Source organism: Coptis chinensis, chromosome 4, assembly GCF_015680905.1.
Source record: "Coptis chinensis isolate HL-2020 chromosome 4, ASM1568090v1, whole genome shotgun sequence".
Lineage (NCBI taxonomy): Eukaryota > Viridiplantae > Streptophyta > Magnoliopsida > Ranunculales > Ranunculaceae > Coptis > Coptis chinensis.
The window spans coordinates 78,466,938-78,489,947 of NC_141459.1; the positions used below are offsets into that span (position 1 = coordinate 78,466,938).

At 37.0% G+C, this 23,010-nt stretch overlaps 3 protein-coding genes and 1 pseudogene across 4 annotated transcripts; 1 reads left to right on the forward strand and 3 right to left on the reverse strand.

Annotated features, from left to right (window-relative positions):
- Positions 1-8,337: 8,337 nt before the first annotated feature.
- LOC147504925 (uncharacterized) lies at positions 8,338-10,053 on the reverse strand. The gene is made up of 2 exons (XM_086557585.1): positions 9,069-10,053; positions 8,338-8,626 (listed from the first exon to the last, which is right to left on the reverse strand). Exons 1-2 carry the CDS (start codon positions 9,870-9,872, stop codon positions 8,504-8,506), a joined length of 927 nt encoding a protein of 308 aa, XP_086413711.1. The 5' UTR covers positions 9,873-10,053; the 3' UTR covers positions 8,338-8,503.
- A 1,064-nt stretch (positions 10,054-11,117) lies between these two features.
- On the forward strand, positions 11,118-14,407 carry NCBP (Putative cap-binding protein). The gene is made up of 6 exons (XM_086557586.1): positions 11,118-11,583; positions 12,503-12,598; positions 12,734-12,838; positions 13,245-13,322; positions 13,800-13,919; positions 14,033-14,407. The coding sequence occupies exons 1-6, from the start codon at positions 11,473-11,475 to the stop codon at positions 14,162-14,164; spliced, it is 642 nt and encodes a 213-aa protein (XP_086413712.1). The 5' UTR covers positions 11,118-11,472; the 3' UTR covers positions 14,165-14,407.
- A 583-nt stretch (positions 14,408-14,990) lies between these two features.
- CSD3 (copper/zinc superoxide dismutase 3) lies at positions 14,991-17,911 on the reverse strand. The gene is made up of 7 exons (XM_086557587.1): positions 17,688-17,911; positions 17,510-17,611; positions 17,158-17,253; positions 17,038-17,069; positions 16,849-16,924; positions 15,509-15,562; positions 14,991-15,196 (listed from the first exon to the last, which is right to left on the reverse strand). Exons 1-7 carry the CDS (start codon positions 17,782-17,784, stop codon positions 15,168-15,170), a joined length of 486 nt encoding a protein of 161 aa, XP_086413713.1. The 5' UTR covers positions 17,785-17,911; the 3' UTR covers positions 14,991-15,167.
- Positions 17,912-18,116: 205 nt separating this feature from the next.
- On the reverse strand, positions 18,117-21,372 carry LOC147504928 (mitochondrial dicarboxylate/tricarboxylate transporter DTC-like; annotated as a pseudogene). The gene is made up of 5 exons (XR_015221032.1): positions 21,078-21,372; positions 20,732-20,801; positions 19,328-19,695; positions 18,605-18,820; positions 18,117-18,519 (listed from the first exon to the last, which is right to left on the reverse strand). The product of XR_015221032.1 is annotated as a mitochondrial dicarboxylate/tricarboxylate transporter DTC-like (transcript).
- Between the last annotated feature and the right edge of the window lie 1,638 nt (positions 21,373-23,010).

Sequence of the window (23,010 nt, forward strand, 5' to 3'; positions counted from 1 at the left end):
CGAAGTCTTTATCAAAAGAGCCATTGTGGGCACCCATATCCGAAGTCTTGGGAGGCAAGGGGAGGAGAATGAGAGGATGAGTATTGGTCCTCCAGTGGTCGAGAGATCGATAGGGAGTAGGGGCCGCGGGAGAAGCGGTTCTTATGAGCCGACTTGGGCGGAGGGGTGGTTTTGTGGTAACGGCGCTTTCCCTTGGTGGGTGGATTGTTACGCGGTTTTTTTCCTTGGGAAGAGGGGACGGAAAAAGGGGCGCAGATTTTCCACTATGGATCGCAGATTCAGGGATCGCCAATAGCGGGTGGCGGTGGCGGGTCAATCCTAAGTATCACGGCCGAAAGCAGTCCCAGTCGCGAGCTTTTGAAAGGTGGTGGAGGAAATGTTGTCGTAAGGGCGCCGACTTTGAGTCGGGTGCCAACCCTGAAAAGAGAGCCGACAAGTCGATTGAGAAAACAAAAGATATGCATCTAATGGGTGAAGATAAAGAGAGAGACTCACCACTAGGAAGAAAAGCCAAGTGTGTAAGGTTCGGGCCGGAGGAAGATCTGCGGAGAGGAAGTTGCCCTCGAGACATAAAAAGAGGGTAGTGGTGCCACAGTTTTGTCGAGGAAGTGATAATGAAGAATAAAGTGGCGCTTCCCCTAGGACGGACCTGTATGAATGGTAGCCGACACCGACCTCCTTGGTGCTCTTTTGATGAAGAAATGAGCGGTCATGTCGCGAACCGCTATCTTGGGAACTTCGAACGGTTGTAGTGGTTCGCGGCATACATGACCCTCCGTGGTTGCTAATGCCTTGGCAAGGGGATGTTAAAGTGATTGCACACCCTCGACGCTGAGGCGGGTGAGGGCAATCGCAGGCGGCAACTATTTGGCCTACCGTGGCCCTGAGGCACCCCGCCCGTAGGGAACTAGGTGGGGAAGCTGAAGTTAGGTCGCACATGCTCTAGGATGACGCCAGCCGGTATTCCATAAGCCGCTTTAACAACTTCAAGTTAGGTCTCTACCGCTACGCGGAGGCGCGGAGGGCAAAAGCTTGTCCGAAGTTGAAGGGACCTCGGTCCGGTCGGGGAGGGGGAGGCACCGGGAACGGATCGGGAAGAGGGAAGAGGTGGCGGATCTCGGGGCGACATCGGGTCGGAGGAAAGACACGCTTTCTGACAAAGGCGGAGAAGGAAGCGGAAAATGAAATGCGACTCTAACGCCAAGAATCAAGAAGAAAAATGCGCAATATAGCAAGTAAAAGGGAGCTAGAGAGAAGAGAGAACCAACCCGAAGTTAGAAGAAAAGCAAACCGGAGTAAGAATTCCCACCGAGGAAACCGGAGAAACGACGCGATCACAAAAGCAACGGGTTGAAAACTAAGAGGAAAGGTAGAGGGGAAGTTGAAAGAAACCGAAAGGCAAGAGAAAGGCAAAATGAGAGAAGAAAAATCGAAATGGCTTTTTATAAGAGGAGAGGGTAAAAGGTAATTTGAGGGAGCTGAAATCGAGGGACACCAAAAGGAACCAGCCAATGAAGGACGCGCGTGGATGCACAAGAATCGAAGGCCACCGTAGTCACATGGGAACTCGTGAATCCAGTGTTGAAAGGAAGATGGAAGCGGTACGGGGAAAAGATTAATGTAGAGGACTCTCGACTCCCGATCGACATACCATCGCGGACTCGGAGAGGGGCATCCAGTAGTGGCCGTTATGAATCAACCGAATAGAGTAGTGGGTTGGGCGGGTGTAGCCCTTCAAGTCCGTGATCCACCGGATCGATGATAAAAGATGGTGTCAATTGACGAAAACCCTACACACATGGAGCTAATAGGACCGCGAGATGGAGGGACAGGTGGAAGGCCAGGATGTATGGAAAGAAAGGTATAAAGGGGAATAGTGGGTGAGGAAAAGAGGAGGCGGATTCATTAACCTAAGGAGTGGGAGGGACCTAGGGAGAGGAGAGAAAAAGAAAGCTGAGAGAGAGAATAGTGAGGGAGGGGTAGTGAACGGCCTCTTTAGAGAGTAGGTTGTAACAAATCCCCCTACTCTCCCTTGGGCCCTCCATCTGTCCATTCATCTCTCGGTCTATGGATTGCCACGTGGTAAGTTCCCCGTCTTTTATCGTTAGGGTTTCGCCTTTGCTCTGGCGGCACGCGTCCGGATGGTTCAATTCCATGTCGGCTAGCCTTCCGCTACCGCTGTTCTCCGTATCGATCCCCTCGGTTCTCGGCCTCCATACTTGACTCCCATGTCCCCGGTCTTAAATAACATGCCCGTCATCCCACACCCAGTCCTCTTCCTGGATCCATTACCCGCCGGACCCTCGGCCCTCATAAATTGGGTCGCTACAAATTCAATTCATTTTTTCCTTTGTTCTTTTATAGTTTCATTATCATTTTCTAGAAAGAAACTTTGTTATGTTAAACTTCGTCTGAGATTAGTGTGGAAACTATTCTTTGTGGCGTAAAGGTTTTAGGAAAATCGTTTTTGGTTAAAAATATTGTTTTTTGCAATTTAGTTCCCCCCCCCCCTGTAATTAGCTATATTGTTTAGGAAAAATTGGACACTCTGTGAAACTCTAGATGAAATTGTTTATTTATTTATATCCTACTTTTTCATAATTAGTAATAGAGTTTAGAAAAAATTGGAGTCTCTAGAGTGCTCCAAAAAATAGATTGGTGAGGGTATAACTATAATTGTTGTTGTTGAAAAAAACAATTAATGAAAAATCCGAAATTGGATGCAACTGCATTGAACTAACCTCAAATAATAATTAACGGAAAATCGAAAACTGGATGTAACTGCATTAAACTAAAATCATATATTAACTAACAGCCGGAAATCGAAATTGATGCAATATCCTTGATGAATATTTAATGAAAAATCGAAACCGGATGCAAATGTATTTAAATAACCTTAAAGAATAGTTAACTAGAAATATGAAACCGGATGTAACTACATTGAACTACCCTCAAAGCATAAATAATCGGAAATTGATTGGAAGCTAGATGCGAACTAACTTCGAAAAATAATTAACGAAAAATCAGAAACTGGATGTAGATGTATTAAACTAACCTCAAAGAGTAATTAATGGAAAATTGAAACCTTGATGCAAATGCAATTAACTAATCTCAAAGAGTAATTAACGAAACATTGAAAACTAGATAGAACTGCACTGAATTAACTTTAATGAATAACTAACGGAAAATCGTAAACTTAGTGCAACTGCACTGAACTAACCTCAAATAATAATTAACGGAAAATCAGAAACTTGATAAAACTACATTGAATTAACCTAAAAGAATAATTAATGGGAAATCAGAAACTATATCCAACTACATACATTGAACTAGCCTCAATTAACGTAAAATTTGAAACTTGATGCAAATGCATTCTAACCTCGAAACATATTTGTATTATATATAGGGAGAATATAATATCTCGACAAGTATAGTTTTGCATTTTAAGTAGTGTTTATTATAATTATTTTATTATGATTGGGAATGCCTTGCTATTTAAGTAGCTTCAATATCATCTTCGCCACATTGAGCATTCTCACAAAATTTCAATCAAATTTCTATTATTAAACATAACAACAAAAATAAATTGATGGGTTTTACCAAGATTTGGTGTTTTCTTTTGATAGAGAGTGGTGCAAGAAATTTAAACAAGTGATTAATATAATTTTCATATCTCATAGTTATGAATAGTTGCTAATATTTTTTAGAATAATTTAATATAACGACACCCGTTCGTAGGACGGGTTCGAAAGCTAGTTGTCAGATTTAAAACGAAAAAAGGTATCTGTTATAATAAAATAAGTACTATTTATTTTCTTTTCAATCGTCGTCGTCGCCACCTTTGAAGCAACACAAAAAAGCACTACAACGTTTGGCAAATAAAGTAACAAAAAATAATTAGATTAGTTAAAAGGAGTTTATGTGTTACTCAGTTACTTGACCATTAATCATATAGAGTCAGGTGATTTAGAATATTTTCCATGAAACGCATTGCTAATACAATGAACTGAGTACTATAAAATAAAATTCTGAAATCTTTAGATATATATATTATAGCTATACCCTCTTGGCTCTATTTTTCAAGGCTTCATAGAGTTTCCAACTTTTTATAAACACGAATACTAATTACAAAAAAATAGAAATTCCAAATCCTTAGATATATATTATAGTTATACCCTCACCAATCTATTTTTTGGAGCACTCAGATATATATTATAGCGATACCCTCTTTGCTCTATTTTTCAAGGCTTCATAGAGTCTCTAACTTTTTGTAAACACTAATACTAATTACGAAAAAATAGAAATTTCAAATCCTTAGATATATATTATAGTTATACCCTCACCAATTTATTTTTTGGAGCACTCACACAGACTTTAGTTTTTTCTAAATCCCATCTAGAGTTTCACAGAGTCTCTAACTTTTTCTAAATAATATAGTTAATTACGGAAAAAAATAATAAAAATAAAAATAACTAAATTGCAAAAAAAACAATATTTTCAACCAAAAACGATTTTCTTAAAACCCTTATGCCACAAAGTTTAACATAACAAAGTTTCTTTCTAGAAAATGATAATGAAACTATGAAAGAACAAAAGAAAAAATGAATTGAGTTGCTTGAACATTTACTTTATGCATTTGTTAACCACACATGTGTACTTTGGAAAAAGGAAAAAAAAAAAGTAAACTAATCATAAAATAAAATAGTGTACACCCAAAACAAATAAAATTGTATTGTATGCACTATATATATGGGCCTAACAAATAAAGTTGGATCAATTTGAGGTGTCATTCACTGTGGGATTTAGACATTTAGTCATAGTTAAGGATTTCAAAAAACCACATGTCACAATAATTACAACATATTCTAATTAAATTTATGAATTTTATAATTCCCAATTTTAACAGAGTAACGAGATTCAGCTAAAACGGACGTTGGCTTAAATAGATTATATAACTATTGATTTAGTTAAAATGGACGTTGGGCTTAAATAAATTATATACCAAACCAAACCAAAACAAATTACATGTGAAAAATTAAATTATACAAAAAATAACATCACAAAATATATAATAGTAAATTTAAAAAAAAAACAATAATAACAAATATTTTAAAATATATATAATACTGCATGAAACTAACGTTAAAGAACAATTAATGAGAAACATAAAACTAGATACAAATGCATCGAACTAATCTCGAATAATATTTAACGGAAAATCAGAAATTGGATGCACATGCAAGCATTAAACTAATCTTAAAAACTAATTAATGGACAATCAGATTATTGATACAATTGCATTAAACTAACCTCAAAGAATAATTAACGGGAAATCAAAACTTGGATGCAAATACATTGAACTAACACCAAAAAATAATTATCGGAAAATCAGAAACTGGATGCAAATACATTGAACTAACCTTCAGAGATTAAGTTAATGGAAAATCGAAAACTGGATGCAACTGTATTGAACTAACCTAAAAGAAATAACTATAAATTGGAAACAGAATGCAAATGCGTGAAACTAATATTTAAAAATAATTAATGAAAAATCGAAAACTGGATTCAACTACACTAAACTAATTTCAAAAAATAAATTGGATGCAAATGCATCAAGAACCTCAAGAAATAATTAATGAAAATCGAAACCTGGATGCAAATTTATTGAACTAATCTCAAACAATAATTAACGGAAATCGAAAACTAGATGCAAATGCAACCTCATCGAATACTAAATAAGAAATCGAAACCTGGATGCAAATGTATTAAACTAATCTCAAAAAAATGATTAACTAGAAATCGAAACCTGATGCAAATGCATAAAAACGTGCTTGAAGAATAATTAATGAAATTGGAATTGGATGCAAATGCATTAAACTAACTATGAAAAGAATAATTAACAATAAATCGAAACCTGGATGCAACTACATTGAACTAACCTCAAAAAATAAATAACAAAAAATCGAAAATTGGATGCAAATGCATTGAACTAACCTCAAAAATATAGTTGTGTTATATGTTTGTGGGAATGTCTCGATAAGATAATTTTGCATTTAAAACAAGGTTTATTTATCTTTTTTTTTTCAGATAATTGGGAACACCTTGCTATTCAAGTAGCTTCATATGAACTTTATCTTATTAGACAATCTCACAAAACATCAATCAAACTTCTATTATTAAACAACAAATGAAATTAAAGGGTTTTATCAATGGTGAGTTTTTTTTTGTAAAAGAAAGTACGTGGGGTTTTCATGTTATAAGAAATTTGGATGAGTGAGCAATACAATATTTGTATATAATAGTTATGCATATATAGTTGCATATAATTTTTAGAATAATTAATATGACAGGACTCGTTCGTAGATAATTTTTGAAGATCCCACATAGTGAGTCAGGTATATAATTTAAAGAATAATTAACGGGAAATCAGGAATTGGATAATCTTTGATGATCTCATATAGTAAATCAAACATAATTTATTTTTATGTCATATTTGTAAGGACATTATAGATGGATAAGTAGAAAGTTGGTATTACACACCACATTAAATAATTAAAAGGAAATCGAAAAGTGGATTCAACTACATTGAACTGAGCTTAAAGAGTAATAAACAGAAAATCGAAAACTTTATGCAAATGCAATAAACTAAGCTTAAAAAGTAATTAACTAGAAATCGGAAACTGGATGCAACTGCATTAAACTAACGTCAGAAAATAATTAAATGAAAATTAGAAATTGGATGCAAATCCTTGAAAAATATTTAACGGAAATCGGAAACGGTATGCAAAAATGCTACAAATAAACCTCAAATAATAATTAACTTTGAATCAAAAACTGGATGCAAATAATGCATTAAACTAACCTCAAAATATAATTAACAGGAAATCAAAAACCAAATGCAGCATTAAACTAACCTCATAGAATAATGTGACGAAAAAATCGAAAACCTGCAAAATGCATTGAAATATAAATAACCTCAAAGAATAGTTAACGGGAAATCAGAAACCGGGATAAAATTGCATCAAACTAACCTCAAAGCATAAATAATCAGAAATCATAAACTAGATGCGGATATATTGAACTAACCTCAAAGAGTTATTAATGATAAATTAAACCTGGATGCAAATCTGATAATAAACTAATCTAAAGACTAATTAACTAATATAAAACATCAAAAAATGGATGCAAAATGCACCAACTAACCTCAATGAATAATTAACGGAAATCATAAATTTGATCTGTCGCGTTGAACAAACCTCAAAAAATAATTAACGGAATCGAAAACTTCACGCAAAATGCATTAAACTAACCTAAAAACAATTAACGGAAAATCGAAAACCGAATCTGCAATCAGATTGAACTAACCCGAAAAGAATAATTAATGTAAAATCGAAAACTAGATACAATTCCATTAAACTAAAATCATATATTAACTAACAGCCGGGAAATAAAAAATTGGATGCAATATCCTCATGAATATATAACGGAAAATCGAAACCTGGATCTGAAATGCATCGTTGAAATAACCTCAAAGAATAGTTTAATTGGAATCGAAACCGGATGTAACTACATCAACTACCTTCAAAGCATAAATAACCCCAAAATTGGAAACTAGATGCAAACTAACTTCAAAAATAATTAACGGAAAATCATAAACCTGGATGTAGATGTATTAAACTAACCTCAAAGAAAGAATTAACGGAAATTAGAACATTGATGCAAATGCAATTAACTAATCTCAAAGAATAATTAATGAAAAATCGAAAACTATATGGAACTCAGCAATTAACCTTAATGAATAAAATAAATCTCAAAAAATAATTAACTAACGGAAAAATAATTAAACTTGATATACAACTACATTGATTAACCTCGAAGAATAATTAATGAGAAATCTAAAACTAGATCCAACTACATTGAACTAGCCTCAAAAGAATAATTAACGTAAAATCGAAACTTGATGCGAAATCGTTATCAACTAACTTCGAAACATAGTTGTATTATATATAGGGAGAATATAATATCTCGACAAGTATAGTTTTACATTTTAAGTAGTGTTTATTATAATTATTTTATTATAATTGTAAATGGCTTGCTATTTAAGTAGCTTCAATATCATTTTCGCCACATTGGACATTCTCACAAAATTTCAATCAAACTTTTATTATTAAACATAACAAAAAAAAAATCGATAGGTTTTACCAAGGTTTGGTGTTTTCTTTTGATAGAGAGTGGTGCAAGAAATTTGAACAAGTGATTAATATAATTTACATATCTCATAGCTATGAATAGTTGCTAATATTTTTTAGAATAATTTAATATAACGACACCCGTTCGTAGGACGGATTCGAAAGCTAGTGTATATTACAAGCTCAATGAGGAAGAGTACTAATCTCCAGTTGATTACATTCTTAAGTATGCATCTTATGAACATATAATATGTACAAAAAAAAAGTACTAACATAGATCTTGTAGAATAACTCTGAAACAGTTTCCCTTGGCATTAAAGGCCGTCATACACATAATAACCCCCGGAGGTTATATGAGCTCTATTGAAAGGTACTCCTCTTACTGATAAAATTGCCTGGTTCAGTTTAGATGCATGGTGTACCACTTGTTTGAACCTCTGCAAGAACAATCCAACACAATCATGAGATAATAACTTAACAACCAAAAACGGTTGTAAAATCAAATAAGAAGGGCACACGAATACATGAACAATTGATCACAAAAAATTCAGGTGATTTGGCATGTGAATGTGTCCAATACCTGTCTACCATAACATATATTCATTACAATGAACTACCCAAAATGCAACCAGTACAAGGTGTACAAATCTTTGCCAGTAATTATTGACTCTACAAGCCGGAAACCTTAAATTTCCGAATTAGTGCCCCTAATCCTGGTAAACCGTATAATATATATCCTTATTGTACTCAGTGCAGAACCTGACAAGATCTATTGCAGCAATAAAGTCGATCAATATTTGCTATGAAATCGTACACTACATACCATATATATGGTATATTGATATATATGTTCATGAATTTGGAAAAAAAATCACAAACCTTGTTGTCATCAGCATAAATCTGGAATCTAAGCTTCTGATTCTGTTGATGTTTGTGTCTTTGTTGACTCCCTAAGATGAAAATGCAAATGGTAGCAGCAGCCATTCCAAGCGAGCACAAAGCTCCAATTCCAGATAGTCCCCAGTTCAAAAAATTGAAACCGCCCCTACTTTCTTCCCATTTGATCACTTCTTTGCTATTATTCTCCTCCAGCAGTTTTTCTTTCTCAGTCCCCACTTTTGTACTGGCCTTATTTCCCATGTCATGCTTCTCTTCAAGACCCTCTTTTTTATCCTCAAACTGGAATGATTCTGCTTCAGTTTGAGCCTTAATTCCCCTTCCACCGGACTTGGGCGAGTCCATTTTAATGTCGACAAATTCGTTCTCCTTCATTTTCTTGAAGAAGACGTGTTGTGAGATCATTTCTTGATCTTCCCCCAGTGTCAAATTCGGCTTCTCCGAATTATTCACTGGGGATAGTTTACTGGTCTCCAGAATTGGAACCTTGATGACTTCTTTCACTACTTCCTCTTCCGATTTTTTTGGTTCCAAGTGAACTTGTATTGGACTAAGTTGCTTCACATCTCTTGAAACACTTGAATTCTTTGTTTTTTCAACTTTACGACGTGATTTAGGCGAGTGGTATGTGAAGTAATCCATATCGAACACTCCTTTTACACCTAGATTGAAATCCAATTTAGGAGAGACTAACAACCCCTTCCCACTGTTGGGAAGAGCATGAAATCCATCATCTGATAAGTATTCCCACTCATCTAAGTCCATTTCATCTGTGGTTTGTTCCATGAGGAGTGAGGGAGGGAGTTGAAAACTTGAAATAATGAGATGGTATTAAATAATGGTGTTGAATTATTATTGGATCAATGGAAGGTCTCTTTAATGGACTGTTGTTGTGTCTTTTTTGGTGTAACTGATTTCTTTACGAGCAGCCCACACATGATGTCCTGTTGCACTCTTGGAGTGAAGATTGAATCGACAAAGGAAGCTTATCCTTGCAAATAGTGACAGATAGGTTGGACCCCATAAGACATCTTTGATAGGTTGCTAGATATTTCTCTATTTCTAATTTTCTATTCTCAGTTTTGTTCTTCCATGTGGATTCAGATTTAGCAAAATCAACATCATCATTGTTTTGTTATTGTTATTTTGAAGTAAATAGAAAAAAAGGAAAATCGATCAACCTCATTATATTTGTGAAAGAGCATTTTTCTATTAAAAACTTTACGATACATTGTAACATACTAACATTGATACCATTATATACTGCTCTTTATTGAAAAAATAACCCCAGAGGAAATTATCTTGGTTTTAGACTTTAGAATCTCAAAAGTGTTTAGATAAGACCTTTAGTAGCTAGCTAGACTTGGAGACAAAGGTACATACATAACCATGTTCATTTTTCTTTAACCAAAGAGACACCATATGGAAGAAGAAAAGTGAGTCCACTGGATGTAATTACGTACTTGTAGGTTATGCTTGGAATGATATTGCTGATCCAAGTGAAAAGTTAAAGGTATATATAATATATATATATATACAATAATCAAATTGAAAAGGAAAATGAAGAAAAAACAAGAAAGTGAAAGCTCATCTGTCTATAATATGCCATGTCCTTGGTTACACGTAACTGGAGCACCAAATGCCAGCATCGCTTATTCCTATCGTACATACCACGACCCTTCTAGCTGCTGAACATTTTATACTTTCATCCTTTATTATTTTTCTTTCATTTATTAAGTCTCTTAAAGTCTTTCGTGGACAAGGACTTCTTCATTGTGAAAATGTCTGCAAAAATTCTAAACAATGGGAGAAGGTGGACTTTTAGAAGGAACGACAATCATATATATATCCACACATTTCGCGTTATGTTCCGTGTGTGCGCAACCATCAAGTCGTGTTCGGTCATCACGTCATCATGCCTAATTTGACATTTTTGGCTATTGCACATTAGCACATATTCAATCAAGGTTAACATATGACCCGAGCGGTTCATTATTTCTGATTCGTGGTGGCTACGCCAATTTGTATCCAAGGGAGTCATCACCATCAGATGCGATGTTATCGTTTGTAATGTTCTGCCTTGGAAGTTGGAATGCAATACGTAACCAATTTGAAGAGTGTTTATATCTAGCCCAGACAGTCAGATACAAGTCCCACTTTATTATTCACGCAAACTGCCAAGTGCTGCAACAGAAAAATTGTTTATTACACGTGTCTATATGTATGATGGATCCAAGCCCAAGGGCCGAAACCGACCCTATATATGTTGTTTCTGATCCAAAAAAGTCCAAAATTTGAGACACCCACTTGAATTGCAGAAGGGAGAGGGATTTTGACAGTTTTGTCCTCAAAAGCTTGAGAAGAAATTGTAGGGTTTTGGAGGGTAATGGAGGAAACAGGAGAGGTGAAACCATTTTCCGAAGTTATAATCACTGAAACGGAGGACGAGAAAGAGCGTCACTCTCGTGAACTCAAAGCCGGTTTACATCCTTTGAAGGTTTGTCTAAACTCTGTTTAGTTTTCGATTTTGATATATATTTGTTACATTTTCTATAGCTCATCTGATATCTAGGGTACATGAATAAATTTTAATTAAAAAAACTGGCCTGACTTCAAATCAGAAATTTGTTAGGTATAGACAAATGATTGGCTATGCTTATGTAGGGAACTTTGCTTTTATGTAGAAATATTTTGGATGTGACTTTTGCAACTTGAAAATTCTATACCTTCAATTGGGGCAAAAGGTATTTTTATCTTTAATAGAAAGTTTCCTCTTGAGACACCTGAACACTTCTTGGTAAATGAGTTTGGAGGCTTAGAAGTTAGGACTGTTATGTGTCAAATGTGTGGGAGCATGGGGTTGCGTGGGTGATTGTATGGCGTTAGTGTTAGAAGTGGGTGTTCTCTTTTTGTTGGTCTTGGTAGTGAAAAAGTGGCTCTTGTATTTGTTAGTTCACTTAGTTGTTTGATGTGTTATTTAAGTGGTAGAATGAATAATAAACAGTAGGCTAAAGTTATTTGTTGTTGTTCAACTTTGAGTTGCAATGGAGGTCACGATTCCTCAGCAAACCGATTCGGAGGTCTTGGGTTTCCTCGAATTAATCCAAATCTATCTTACAATCTTCAAGATTGTACCAAGGACCAACTTATTTCTGTCTATGGATTTTGTTTACGTTTGAAGAACTTATGTCAAAGAATATGAGTGTTCGTAGTTCACTACTTGGTTGTTAGCTTCTATTCAGATCTTTGTTATTACCGATTTTTGAAATTATGTTATGATGAAGTTTATGTAAAACAAAGTTAACTTGAGCATTTTTCCTTATGTTTCTCTCACATGTGTAACCTGTACCTGGCATTTTTATTTCAAGTTTTGTTACTTCCACCTTGCTAATATATACTCGTTGTTAACTTTTCAGTACAAGTTTGTGTTTTGGTACACTCGTCGAAACCCTGGAGCTCGAACTCAAACATCATATGAGGACAACATTAAGAAAATTGTGGAGTTCAGCACAGTAAGTGTTTGAATCATCATTAATTGATTTGAAGCTCTGTATAAGGTTAAAGGTGGCTCTAGTATACTAGACTCCTAGTTACTGTTCGGATGTAATTGTTTTGAGGAAGTTAAGAATGCTTTTTCATTCTAATAGGTTGAAGGCTTTTGGGTGTGCTACTGCCATTTGGCCCGTCCTTCTTCATTACCAAGTCCAACTGATCTGCATCTTTTCAAAGACGGTATTCGGCCTTTATGGGAGGTACATTCAGTCAGATCATTATTTTTCATGTACTCTTGGCTGGAAATATGCAATAACTGTGATGTTATTTACTTTCTTTCCCACCTATTGTTTCTTACGGATACATCTCACAAAAATATGAAGCGATTATAGTGCCTCAAAATGAGGGCCTGAAATATGCCAGTATCTCGTATACCTTCAATTTTAGCTAATATTATATCTCAAATTCTCAACTCTTGCATGTACTCTCCACTGATACTGTTTAAATCTTACTATTTTTTCTTTTTCGTCTGTATTTTTTTGATCCTGTCTTTTATTCTGCTGTTGTTTAGAATGTAGGGGGAATGTAGTACTATATGTATCCTTCAAAAGGGAAACTTTATATTGTCACACTACAGTTGAGAAGCAAAAGTTTTCATTTGAACAGGACTCTGCTAACTGCAATGGTGGAAAATGGATAATACGGTTTAAGAAGGCTGTCTCTGGGCGCTTTTGGGAGGACCTGGTAAGGAGAAAAGTTATTTTTCTTAAATGATTGTCTTGAAGCTACATTATTCATGCTCTTGTAATAAATAATGTCTCCGTTCGGATTCTTAACTAACTTATATACTGATTTTGATTTAGTCTCAAAACAACTTCGCGTGACATTCTCTGTCACATTAACTTGTTAATAAACATTGTTTTACCAGTGAAGAAAAAGGGTTACATAATTGATAGAAGGTTGATTACAAAAGAAAGTTCAAACTGTTAACCTTTATTACTCTACATATAGTTCCTTGCCCAAATTTAAAATTCTAGCAAGGGAAATTGTCTATATTGTTTTTTATTCTAAAGATGTTGATTTAATGTCTAGTAGTTTGATTTAGATGCATAGTAGACAGCCTTAACATGTCTCAGAAAATAGTGAAGAGCAACGACCATCTTTGGACTAGTGAAGCTGGCTCTTATGTTTTTTTGAATGGTTTTGTGATTGATGATTCAGGTTCTTGCATTAGTCGGCGACCAACTTGAATATGGGGATAACATATGTGGTGCAGTGCTTAGCATCCGCTTTAACGAGGACATACTGAGTGTCTGGAACCGTAATGCATCTGACCATCAGGTTAGCAGTGGCCGTTTCTTCGTTTATGTACATTTTTAAGGATTACAAGATAGGCAATGACAGGCAATTATATTTGGTTTTGTGGTAATTTGTGCTTTATTTTGCAACATCAGGCTGTCATGGCTTTGCGAGATGCAATCAAGCGTCAACTAAAACTTCCCAACAGCTATGTGATGGAGTACAAGGCCCATGATGCATCTCTGCGTGACAATTCTTCGTACAGAAACACATGGTTGAGAGGTTAGAGCTGGCGGTGGACTTGCTTGTGACGAAAGGAGTTGGACAGGTCTAATCGTGTTACATCCGGAAAGCTTGAAATGCCTGATGGTCTTTCCAGGGATCATATAACAAATAGGATTACTGTAGACCTGTAGTAAACTGATGTGCATTCATTGTGCTATCGTTTATGTAGAATTTTGTAAGACATATGTTATCTTCCGTGCGCCTACTTTTACTTGCCAATAGTTGATTTCGACTTTCAGAGTGCAGATATGCAAGTAAAACTCTTAAGAGTTGGGACAGGGTCACAGGGATGTATGCTTTGAACAGAAAAGTGAGAACGTATTTTTAAGCTTAGGGAACACCAAGTGAGACACATACAAATTGTTAAATGTGGAACTCAACATGAGAGTCGGAAATCATGTCTTGGAATGATCTGTGGAGCAAGTTGTATATAGCTCCTTAGTTTGGTTAGTGAGGGAGAGTAATGGCGTTGGGAAACTCTCACTCTCTACAGAACTTTCAAGCGTTTCTGATACTCCCTTCCTCAAGAGCTTTCTTTAGATCTTTCTTAAGAGGGCATAAACGAAAAGTTATCGGCTTAACTCAACCTGGTTCTCCAGTCGAATTTGCTACTAGGGAATGTTTATCAACATTATGGAAGTAGCATTTGCTGAGAATTTGCTACTAGGGAATGTTGGCACATTATTCGAATCAGGACTGGTGTTCCAGCTCAAATATGATACACCTATCCTTCCTTCCTTAGCACTTAGAGACCGCTCTAATCTGGGTGGCCAATTCGGGGGGAAATAGTATGCATACGCTCCTGGACTTTGCTTAAAGCTCTGTGAATTGATCAACAATCAAACTTCTTGACTTATATTATTTCATGAAGAGTTGGAAACAATTCTGAGATATCAACTATTGAATCATTTGAATGTACACCGCTCATAATTCTCGACGAAAGTATCAGTTACATTGTTTCTCGGTGTTATGGATTACAGCAATTTACAAGCTCACGTCTCACGATTAGACAGATGATTGAAGCCCAATGATTCCTGCCACAAGGCATGGGTCAATGTTGCATTAAGAAAGCATAAGCATAAAAAGTGACGTCCGTTAGACTCAACTTACTAATTTTTACAGGGTACATTGCGTGGACTAGAATACCCAAAACCTACGACTGTTCCATTAAGGTGGCCTCCAAGATGAGATCACTAGGAGGCAGCCCTTAATTCATTTCTATGTAGTAATATGCATTGACTAAAGTACTGATTTAACAACTTGCTTTTGCTGCTATATATTGAACTGTCGCAGCATTCATCAAAGCTGACTTTTAGCTTAGAACAATAGATAAAATGTTAACTTACCACATCCCACTCTTGCACCTGCATTGCCCGTTGTCTTGCTTAGTTCATGTCCACCTGTAGCATCAGTTACATAATTAGTTGCAACAGGTTACTCAATAAGAGAACAAAAATAGTTATTGAACGAGATGACGGCTGAAAACAGTCAGTTTCAAAACCATTATTATAAAGATAAAATCAAGACAGGGAAGATAATATCGTCTGGTAGAATATCTAATCTCTAAGCCATGGGAACTGAAGTTCCATCGTAGTCAGTCGTCTTTGTCACTAGGAACATAACCCACCAAAGAAAGGAAAATCATGACTGCTCAGGGGTATGAAGCTCTGGTGTACAAGCAAGTGTATTTTTCTTTTTTGCTCAGTTACAAGCAAGTGCATAGTACACCTTGATTAAACATGTCATGGCTTTGTTAGCACCTCAACCTTAGCTGCAAGCAGAGAAGCAACTTTTGCAGACAAATGCGACAAGTTGTTTTCAGATATTGGAGCAGGAGCTAGATCCAAGAGTAAGAGGATGTGAGAAAAGCGCATCAGACAGAACAATGAGGCACTAACAGTGTCGTCCCACGTAAGTTTAGCTATTTAAATTCCAAGTATAGTCAATTTCTAGAGGCTTCTTTACAGTGAAATGAGCTCATGCCCACATAAGTTTCTGGCTAGAAGTCTAGATCACCAAACATTAGGAATTTCAAATAAACTCTTAAACAACAAGAGTTTCAAAATAATAACTCTTCAGTTCTGAGGAGTTCCAAAGGTCTTTGCTAAAATGAACACTTGTACAAAATTATCTCAAACAGAATTGCTAGACTATAATCATTTATGAGTTTATGACACTTTTAACGCACATAATAACGTAGATCTTCAGCTCACAAGGTCTATCTGTTAGAGGTAATAATAATAACCAGCTTGAGAGAATTGCTGTACACAAGCCCTCAACCCTTATATTACAGTTTGCCTCCGACATCTTTTCTAGTCCTTCCCAAGTGTTTTCTGGTAAAATGTCTTTACTTATTTGCAGTGTCATTCACATTCACAATCACACAAGGCTAGGTGTGAATTTAAAAGACACAACAACTAAATTATTTGAAGTGTTTTGCCAACTTTAGTTGCCGAAAACTATAGAAGAAATGAAATTTTCTTCCACAGTTACTTCCTACTATTTACAATTGTAGTCTACACTAGCAAGAAAACCGTAAGCAATAAGTGAGACTTTAAACTCTTTTAAATGCTTAAATTTCAATGTTCAGATACTCGCATAAATTCGTGACACACAAATCAACCACATAAAAATTTCATAATTAAGTCTAACATGCCCAATATTGACATAACTATGCATATAATACCTTTCCCAAGATCATCTGGATCAGCATGTACAACAACTGCCCTTCCCAATATTGAATGCTGCCCACTAAGCGGAATCTGCGATTCACAAGGGAAAAAAGAGGCATAAATCGAACAACTTATCAAAGTTCTCACTAAGATGAAAATTACTCAAAACATAAAAACTAAGAAAATGGTATGAGCTGTAGCACCTGATAATCCATTATCGAAACTTCAGCAATTCCTACAACATTAGAATATAAATACCCAAATAGTAAAAAAGAACAAAATGAAAAGCATAGATAGATATAGACAATTACAAACACACACACCATCTGGTCCAGCAACTATGTTTCCCAGGTCACCCGCATGCCTCGATTGGTCTGAAGGAGCTCCATGATCTTTCTTTAATGGATTAAAGTGTGGTCCTGCAAATAGCAATTATAAAAGCACAGAATTAAAAAGAAAATGGTAATCATCAAACTATAAGGGATGGCCAAGACATTATGGTAATCATTAAAATGGGTGAATGTTACAACAGAAGCTTAAATAACATAAAAAAACGAAACAATAAAAAAAAAACCATCATTCCCTAAGGCAAATTAGAATAAAAAATTATGAAACAAAAAATAGGTAATCATAAAACTTGAAACTGTAATGAGAGAAAGAGAGACAAAGAAATACCAGTTGAATTGCAACCATTGGTAGTATCACCAAGAGCATGAATATGAAACCCATGAAGACCTGGAGATAGTCCACTTATATTTCCTTTCACTTGTGTAATCCCTGTCAAGAAAACGCAATAATTCAGCTGAAACAACAGTGAAAGTAGCTCAGGAAAAAAAAAAAAAAAAAAAAGTACCACTGGGATGTTGAACGAAATGAAGAGAGCCCTTGACGTTATTTTCTCCATTGATAAGTGCAACTGCTTTTATAGTAGTACGGATTTTTGTTGCCATTACTGAATCAGTGGAGAGAAGTTATCTACTGTAAACTCTAAAATGGTCGCGGCATTTTATGAAACATCGAGACAAATTTTCTCTAAAATATCGAGAAATATCGAACATTTGCCAAAATCATTGAACGACGATAACTTCAAGTTCAAGTTTTCCGGATTGGCACCCGGTGATGAGCAAGTGTACAAAAGGGAAGTTTACTTTTCCTTCTTGGAAGAGCAGAAGAAGTACTAGAAATCATGCAAGCTGCTTTCCATGATTTAAGCGTGCAAAGTGAAGACTGCATTCAAATGCCTTTTGTTGAGTCAATTGAGTGCGTACTTCTCTAACTATCGCTAACAAGTAATTATAGAAGCTGCATTACATGGTAGTATAAAACCTTACTCTATTATGGAATTGTAGGTTGTTAAACCAGCCTCAATCATCCACTGGCGAGAATCGAACTTTGGGGCGGATTCATGCGCTAATTATCTAACAAAGGTTGCTCAATGACAAAAGGCCTGATTTCTTGGCGAAGTTAGAAGATCCAATTTGTACAAACTATAGGTTCATTTAGTGTCAGAGCCATGGAGGATTAAGACCATGAGAAATCTTAATGTACTTTTTCAGTTATTTTTGTTTTCCAATTATTTATAAAATTACACCCTTTAGCTAAAAAAAAAAAGACCAGCCTCAACTACGGACCAAGCTAATGGATTTCTCCAACTTCTGAATTTGGCTCAGGAATATCCATGTCATCTGCAGAACCACCCATTAAACAATCAATAGAAACAAATAACAAAGATTTTTAAAATTGACAAGCAACACAACAGAGATATTGTACCATAACGTGAGGCGCAATCCTAACGCAGTATACAGAAAATCCTGTGTAAAATTTTAGGGGTCCGCCTGACTTCAGAGTTTTCATTGTACAATCCAAAGAACCGGTGTATGGGTATTTTCCGCTTGCATCAAGGTTGCATTTTCTGTATTTGGGTTTTGACATAATCAAAAGGCAAACTGCAGGCAGCAGCAAAGAATCCGGAAACTGTACTTGCACCTGCAAAAGAAACGTTGCTGTTAGTACAATTACTAGGTTATTTGGTTTCAAGAAACTAATGCATGGTTCTTATCATTATCGACACATCAGTCCAAGCTTCAAAGCATATTTTCGATTGACATACCTATATAAAATCCGATAGAAAATGTAAATTGACATGCATGGTGAAGTAAAAAATAATGTGATTCTTATCGGAAAAAAAGCTAATAATAATGGACTTCATAACCCAGGTCAGGGAAAAAGATATTAACAGAGAATGTGTAATGATATATCACAGTATTAGTCTTTAAATTTTTTATTATGCAAGATCTCAGATGGAGAGCTTGTACTCGAAACACAGACGAACAACCTTTTTCAGCACTGTCAAAGTTTAAAATTGCAGAAGGCTGAAAAGCTCTTCAAAAGTAATAGATTGGTCACTTAGCTATGAAGAAGAGACCCAAAGAACTACATACCATGGTTAACATAGGGTCATTCGATTGAGAAAGACCTGGTAAAGTATCTTACCAACTACTGTACTAACTTCACCAAAACCATGGTAATCCCTGAACAACTTGACGCCTTGATCATAGGAGGCAAGCATGCCCACATTCAATGCCATTGCTCTGACTACAGTAGGACCTGCACCTTTCCAAAGTGCCAAAACTTAACCCCTTCATCTGCAATAATGCGATATAGTGCATTGAATGCATTTGTGTAGTTCCGGCGTTGTGCAGCAGGTAAAGTAGCATCTGCTTGCATGCAAATGAGCGCTAAATCTGCTGAACTACCAACAGATGCTCCAATAGCCCAAGTTGTCAGTCCACAAAGAACCTTCTTGATACAGAGGTAGCGGCTTCCCATCATTTGCAGCAACAGCTTTGTTTGTCAGAATCCTATAAGATACCGACTGGGAACAGTATTAACGCTCTTTGAACTTTGGAGTGAAGAAAAGATTCGAAAGAAACAAACTTAAGATTGAAACTTTCCATTGCATGTAAAGTTTGGTATGCCAAATTACAACAGAAATAAATCATAAGACATATATTATCTAATCAAACCTTAAAAGTACGTATTACCACCAATAAGTGGAAATTTATCTTACAAGCGATTAGTGTTGGTTGGTGGTTGATTCACTTTCATGAGAAGGGTATAGCAGATCCACTTATCAGAAAAACAGGAAAGTGAATAAGATGTAACATGTATGGTAGTGGATACACATATTATGAAGTATACGTGTTTTGGTCACTACATGTTATTGCGAAGTCAATCTTATCAATACCTCGTCATACCATTCTCTGTAAGATTTTGTATTCACCATAATATCATAGGCTAAGAATCCTGGTCTTCTAGGGTGTAAAAATGTATTATAAAATGGGAAAATGGGCTTACAAAGTGTTGCATCAAAAGACTTAGCTTCAGACATACTCATATACCACTAGTACTACCTAGGTTGTCTGCTTCTTAAAAAGCACCCAAATGGAGCAAATAGGGAACTAAAAATTCGTTTGGGATGGTTTGCACAAGCAAAGTTCAGAAGTGAAACCAGTGAAAAAGGAGAGCCATAACAGATGTTGAAGAACCTAGAATGGAAAAGTCGGCCCGGCCGCTCTTCCAAATTAATTTGGAGATTATCTATGGTAAATGTGATTAGCCAAAAAAGAAAGAAACGGTCCTTCATGGGAACAAAAAGGTAATACCTTCAATTCCTAGTAAAAAAGTGCTAGACTGATAACAGGGAAGCGAACTATTTAAGACAGATATCAGATAACTGACTGCACCACTCCTGTTTAGAACGTTCTATGGATCGCCTTATTTTTTTCGTGTATAAAATCAGAATTCACAGTTTACTTTTGAGAGAACTACATCACGGTGTGTGGCAACAAACATAAGGTGTTAACGCAGTAGTGATTACACATGTACAATACTCACCTAAATGATCCAAGTCGTGCTGTTGTGTAAGTAGCTTGCCTAAGCAATCCAGCTGACAGGCCCTGATTCCCTGAATAAGACTGATTTCTTTAAGAAGCAATGGAATGTCTTGGTCCCTTGCGATGTCTCCTCCGCTGGTATGGGTGGAGTGGCTTCTGGGGGCTAGAGTCCTGGAAGGACGTTCTCTGCCAAGCCCCCAGTGTTTTCTTTAGCGACCTCAATAAGGGGGTATTGATCAATGTTTTGACCTCGAAGATAAAGTCTTTTACCAACTTGGTTTTGGCGATCTCTCCCTTGTTGTTGACGGAAGCCCCAGTGGGTTTGCTAACTGAGTGGATCTAATTACAATTGTGAGCATGGAGTTGGTTACTTTGGAGCTCCATCATTCCTATGGGGCCAGGAAAACGCAACATTTGATGAAGTGTTGATGGGACGGCTTGCATCTTGTGGATCCAACGGCGTCCTAGTATAGCCGTGTAGGACGAGTTGACATCCAGGACGCTAAAGCGTGTGTTGATGCTGACCTTGTCTTCACGCGATCCCACTGAGACAGGTAGAATGATATCACCTATTGAATCAGCTCGTGATTCGTTAAAGCCATAAAGGGGGGCTATTGGATCGACCATGACCGACTTAGGCATGTTTATCTCCATCAGAGTTCGATAGAATAGGATATCGCACGAGCTGTCTGGATCGATGAGGACGCGTTTGACAGTCCAGTTGCTGATTTTAACGTGGACTACAAAGGCATCATTATGAGGGAGGCACACCTTGTTGAGGTCGGCCTCGGGGAAAGTGATGTCTCCTTAGCTGTGGCCACTTGTGCGTGGGATGGGGGCCGCTTGTGAGAAGAACTGGTAGACTTCCTGGAGGGCGCCTACTCGTCTCCTTTTTCCTCTGGATGACGTGACAGAGTCGTCCTAGAAGGTGATCATGTTGATTGTTCTATCGGTGTCTCTGTCATAGGAGTGCTGGCGACGCTCGTGATGCGATCGCTCATTTGAACGTCCTCTAGCATGAGAACGAGCTCTGTTTGTTGGTCGTGGTGGAGTTCGGCTTCACTCCCTGCGAGCCATGAGTTTGTGGCGCAGGTCGCCATCAGGTATATCAGTGTAGTGTTTGATATGCCCTGCCTCGATGAGGTCTTGAAGGTAGTTTTTGAGCCCCCGACATTCTTTAGTCTCGTGACACTTTGCTTTATGAAAAGCACAATACGGCTTCCCTGGTGAGTCCTCTGGGCGTTTTACCTTAGGTCGGTAATAAGCCATGTTTTTTTATCTTTTCCTGTATGTAACTTGGAGATCTTGTAAGAACAGCGAATTCTCTTTTGCTTTGGTTCCTGGTGCTGATCTGTTGGCCTTGTTGCCTGGGTCACTTGTTGGAGGATGGGGCGTTATCCGAGATCGCAGCGACCTCGCCTGCTGTCTTCAACCTTTCTTTCTCGAGTCCTTCGGCAAGTTTGATGTATTTCTCCACTCGTGCGTACAGCTCGGCAAGTGTTTCAGGGTGCTCTTTCATGAGCGACCTGGATAACTTAGTGTATTTCCTGATTGCATTGGAGAAAGCTACTATGGCAAACGACTCCTTGAGGTCGCTTTCCATGGACAGTAGCTCTGTCTTGAAACATCCAAGGAAGGTGCGAATTGGCTTGTCACTTTTCTAAGACAGTTGAAAAATTGAATTCAGGTTGGCAGTTTTACGTCTATTGTGGACGTACTGGCTGGCGAACTGGTCAATGAGCTTTTCGAAGCTGTCGATGGAGTTTGGCCCTAACGAGTAAACCAATCGAGAGCTCCATCCTTTAAACTTGCTAAGAATAAGCGGCACTGTAGGTGGTCGAACTCCTGTGCACTGTAAAGTGCGAAGCTTTGAATGTAGCGAGCTACGTGTTGACCGGGGCAAGTACTGTCGTCATACATTGCGAACCTAGGCTTAATGAAATATTGAGGAGAGGCTTTACTGAGTACCTCGAGTGTGAAGGGTGATGCCCGGTACGTCTTTAGCATCTTATGGATGACCTGGGTGGCGTCCTTCTTTCCATTACTATGTTCAATCCGCTAGGAGAGGCTATTGATCTGCTGGTTGACCTCATTAATCCCGCCCTCAGCAGTAACTCTGTTCGTGTTCTGAGAATTGACCTGGGTTTTGAGAGTGGCATTCTCTTGTCGGAGCTGGGCGATGCTGCCGATCATGGCTTCCATCTGGGTAGCTATATTCTGCACTTATTCTTGAAGGCTTTCCATGCTTCGTAGGCTTGAAAATTTGGAAATCTAAGAAGG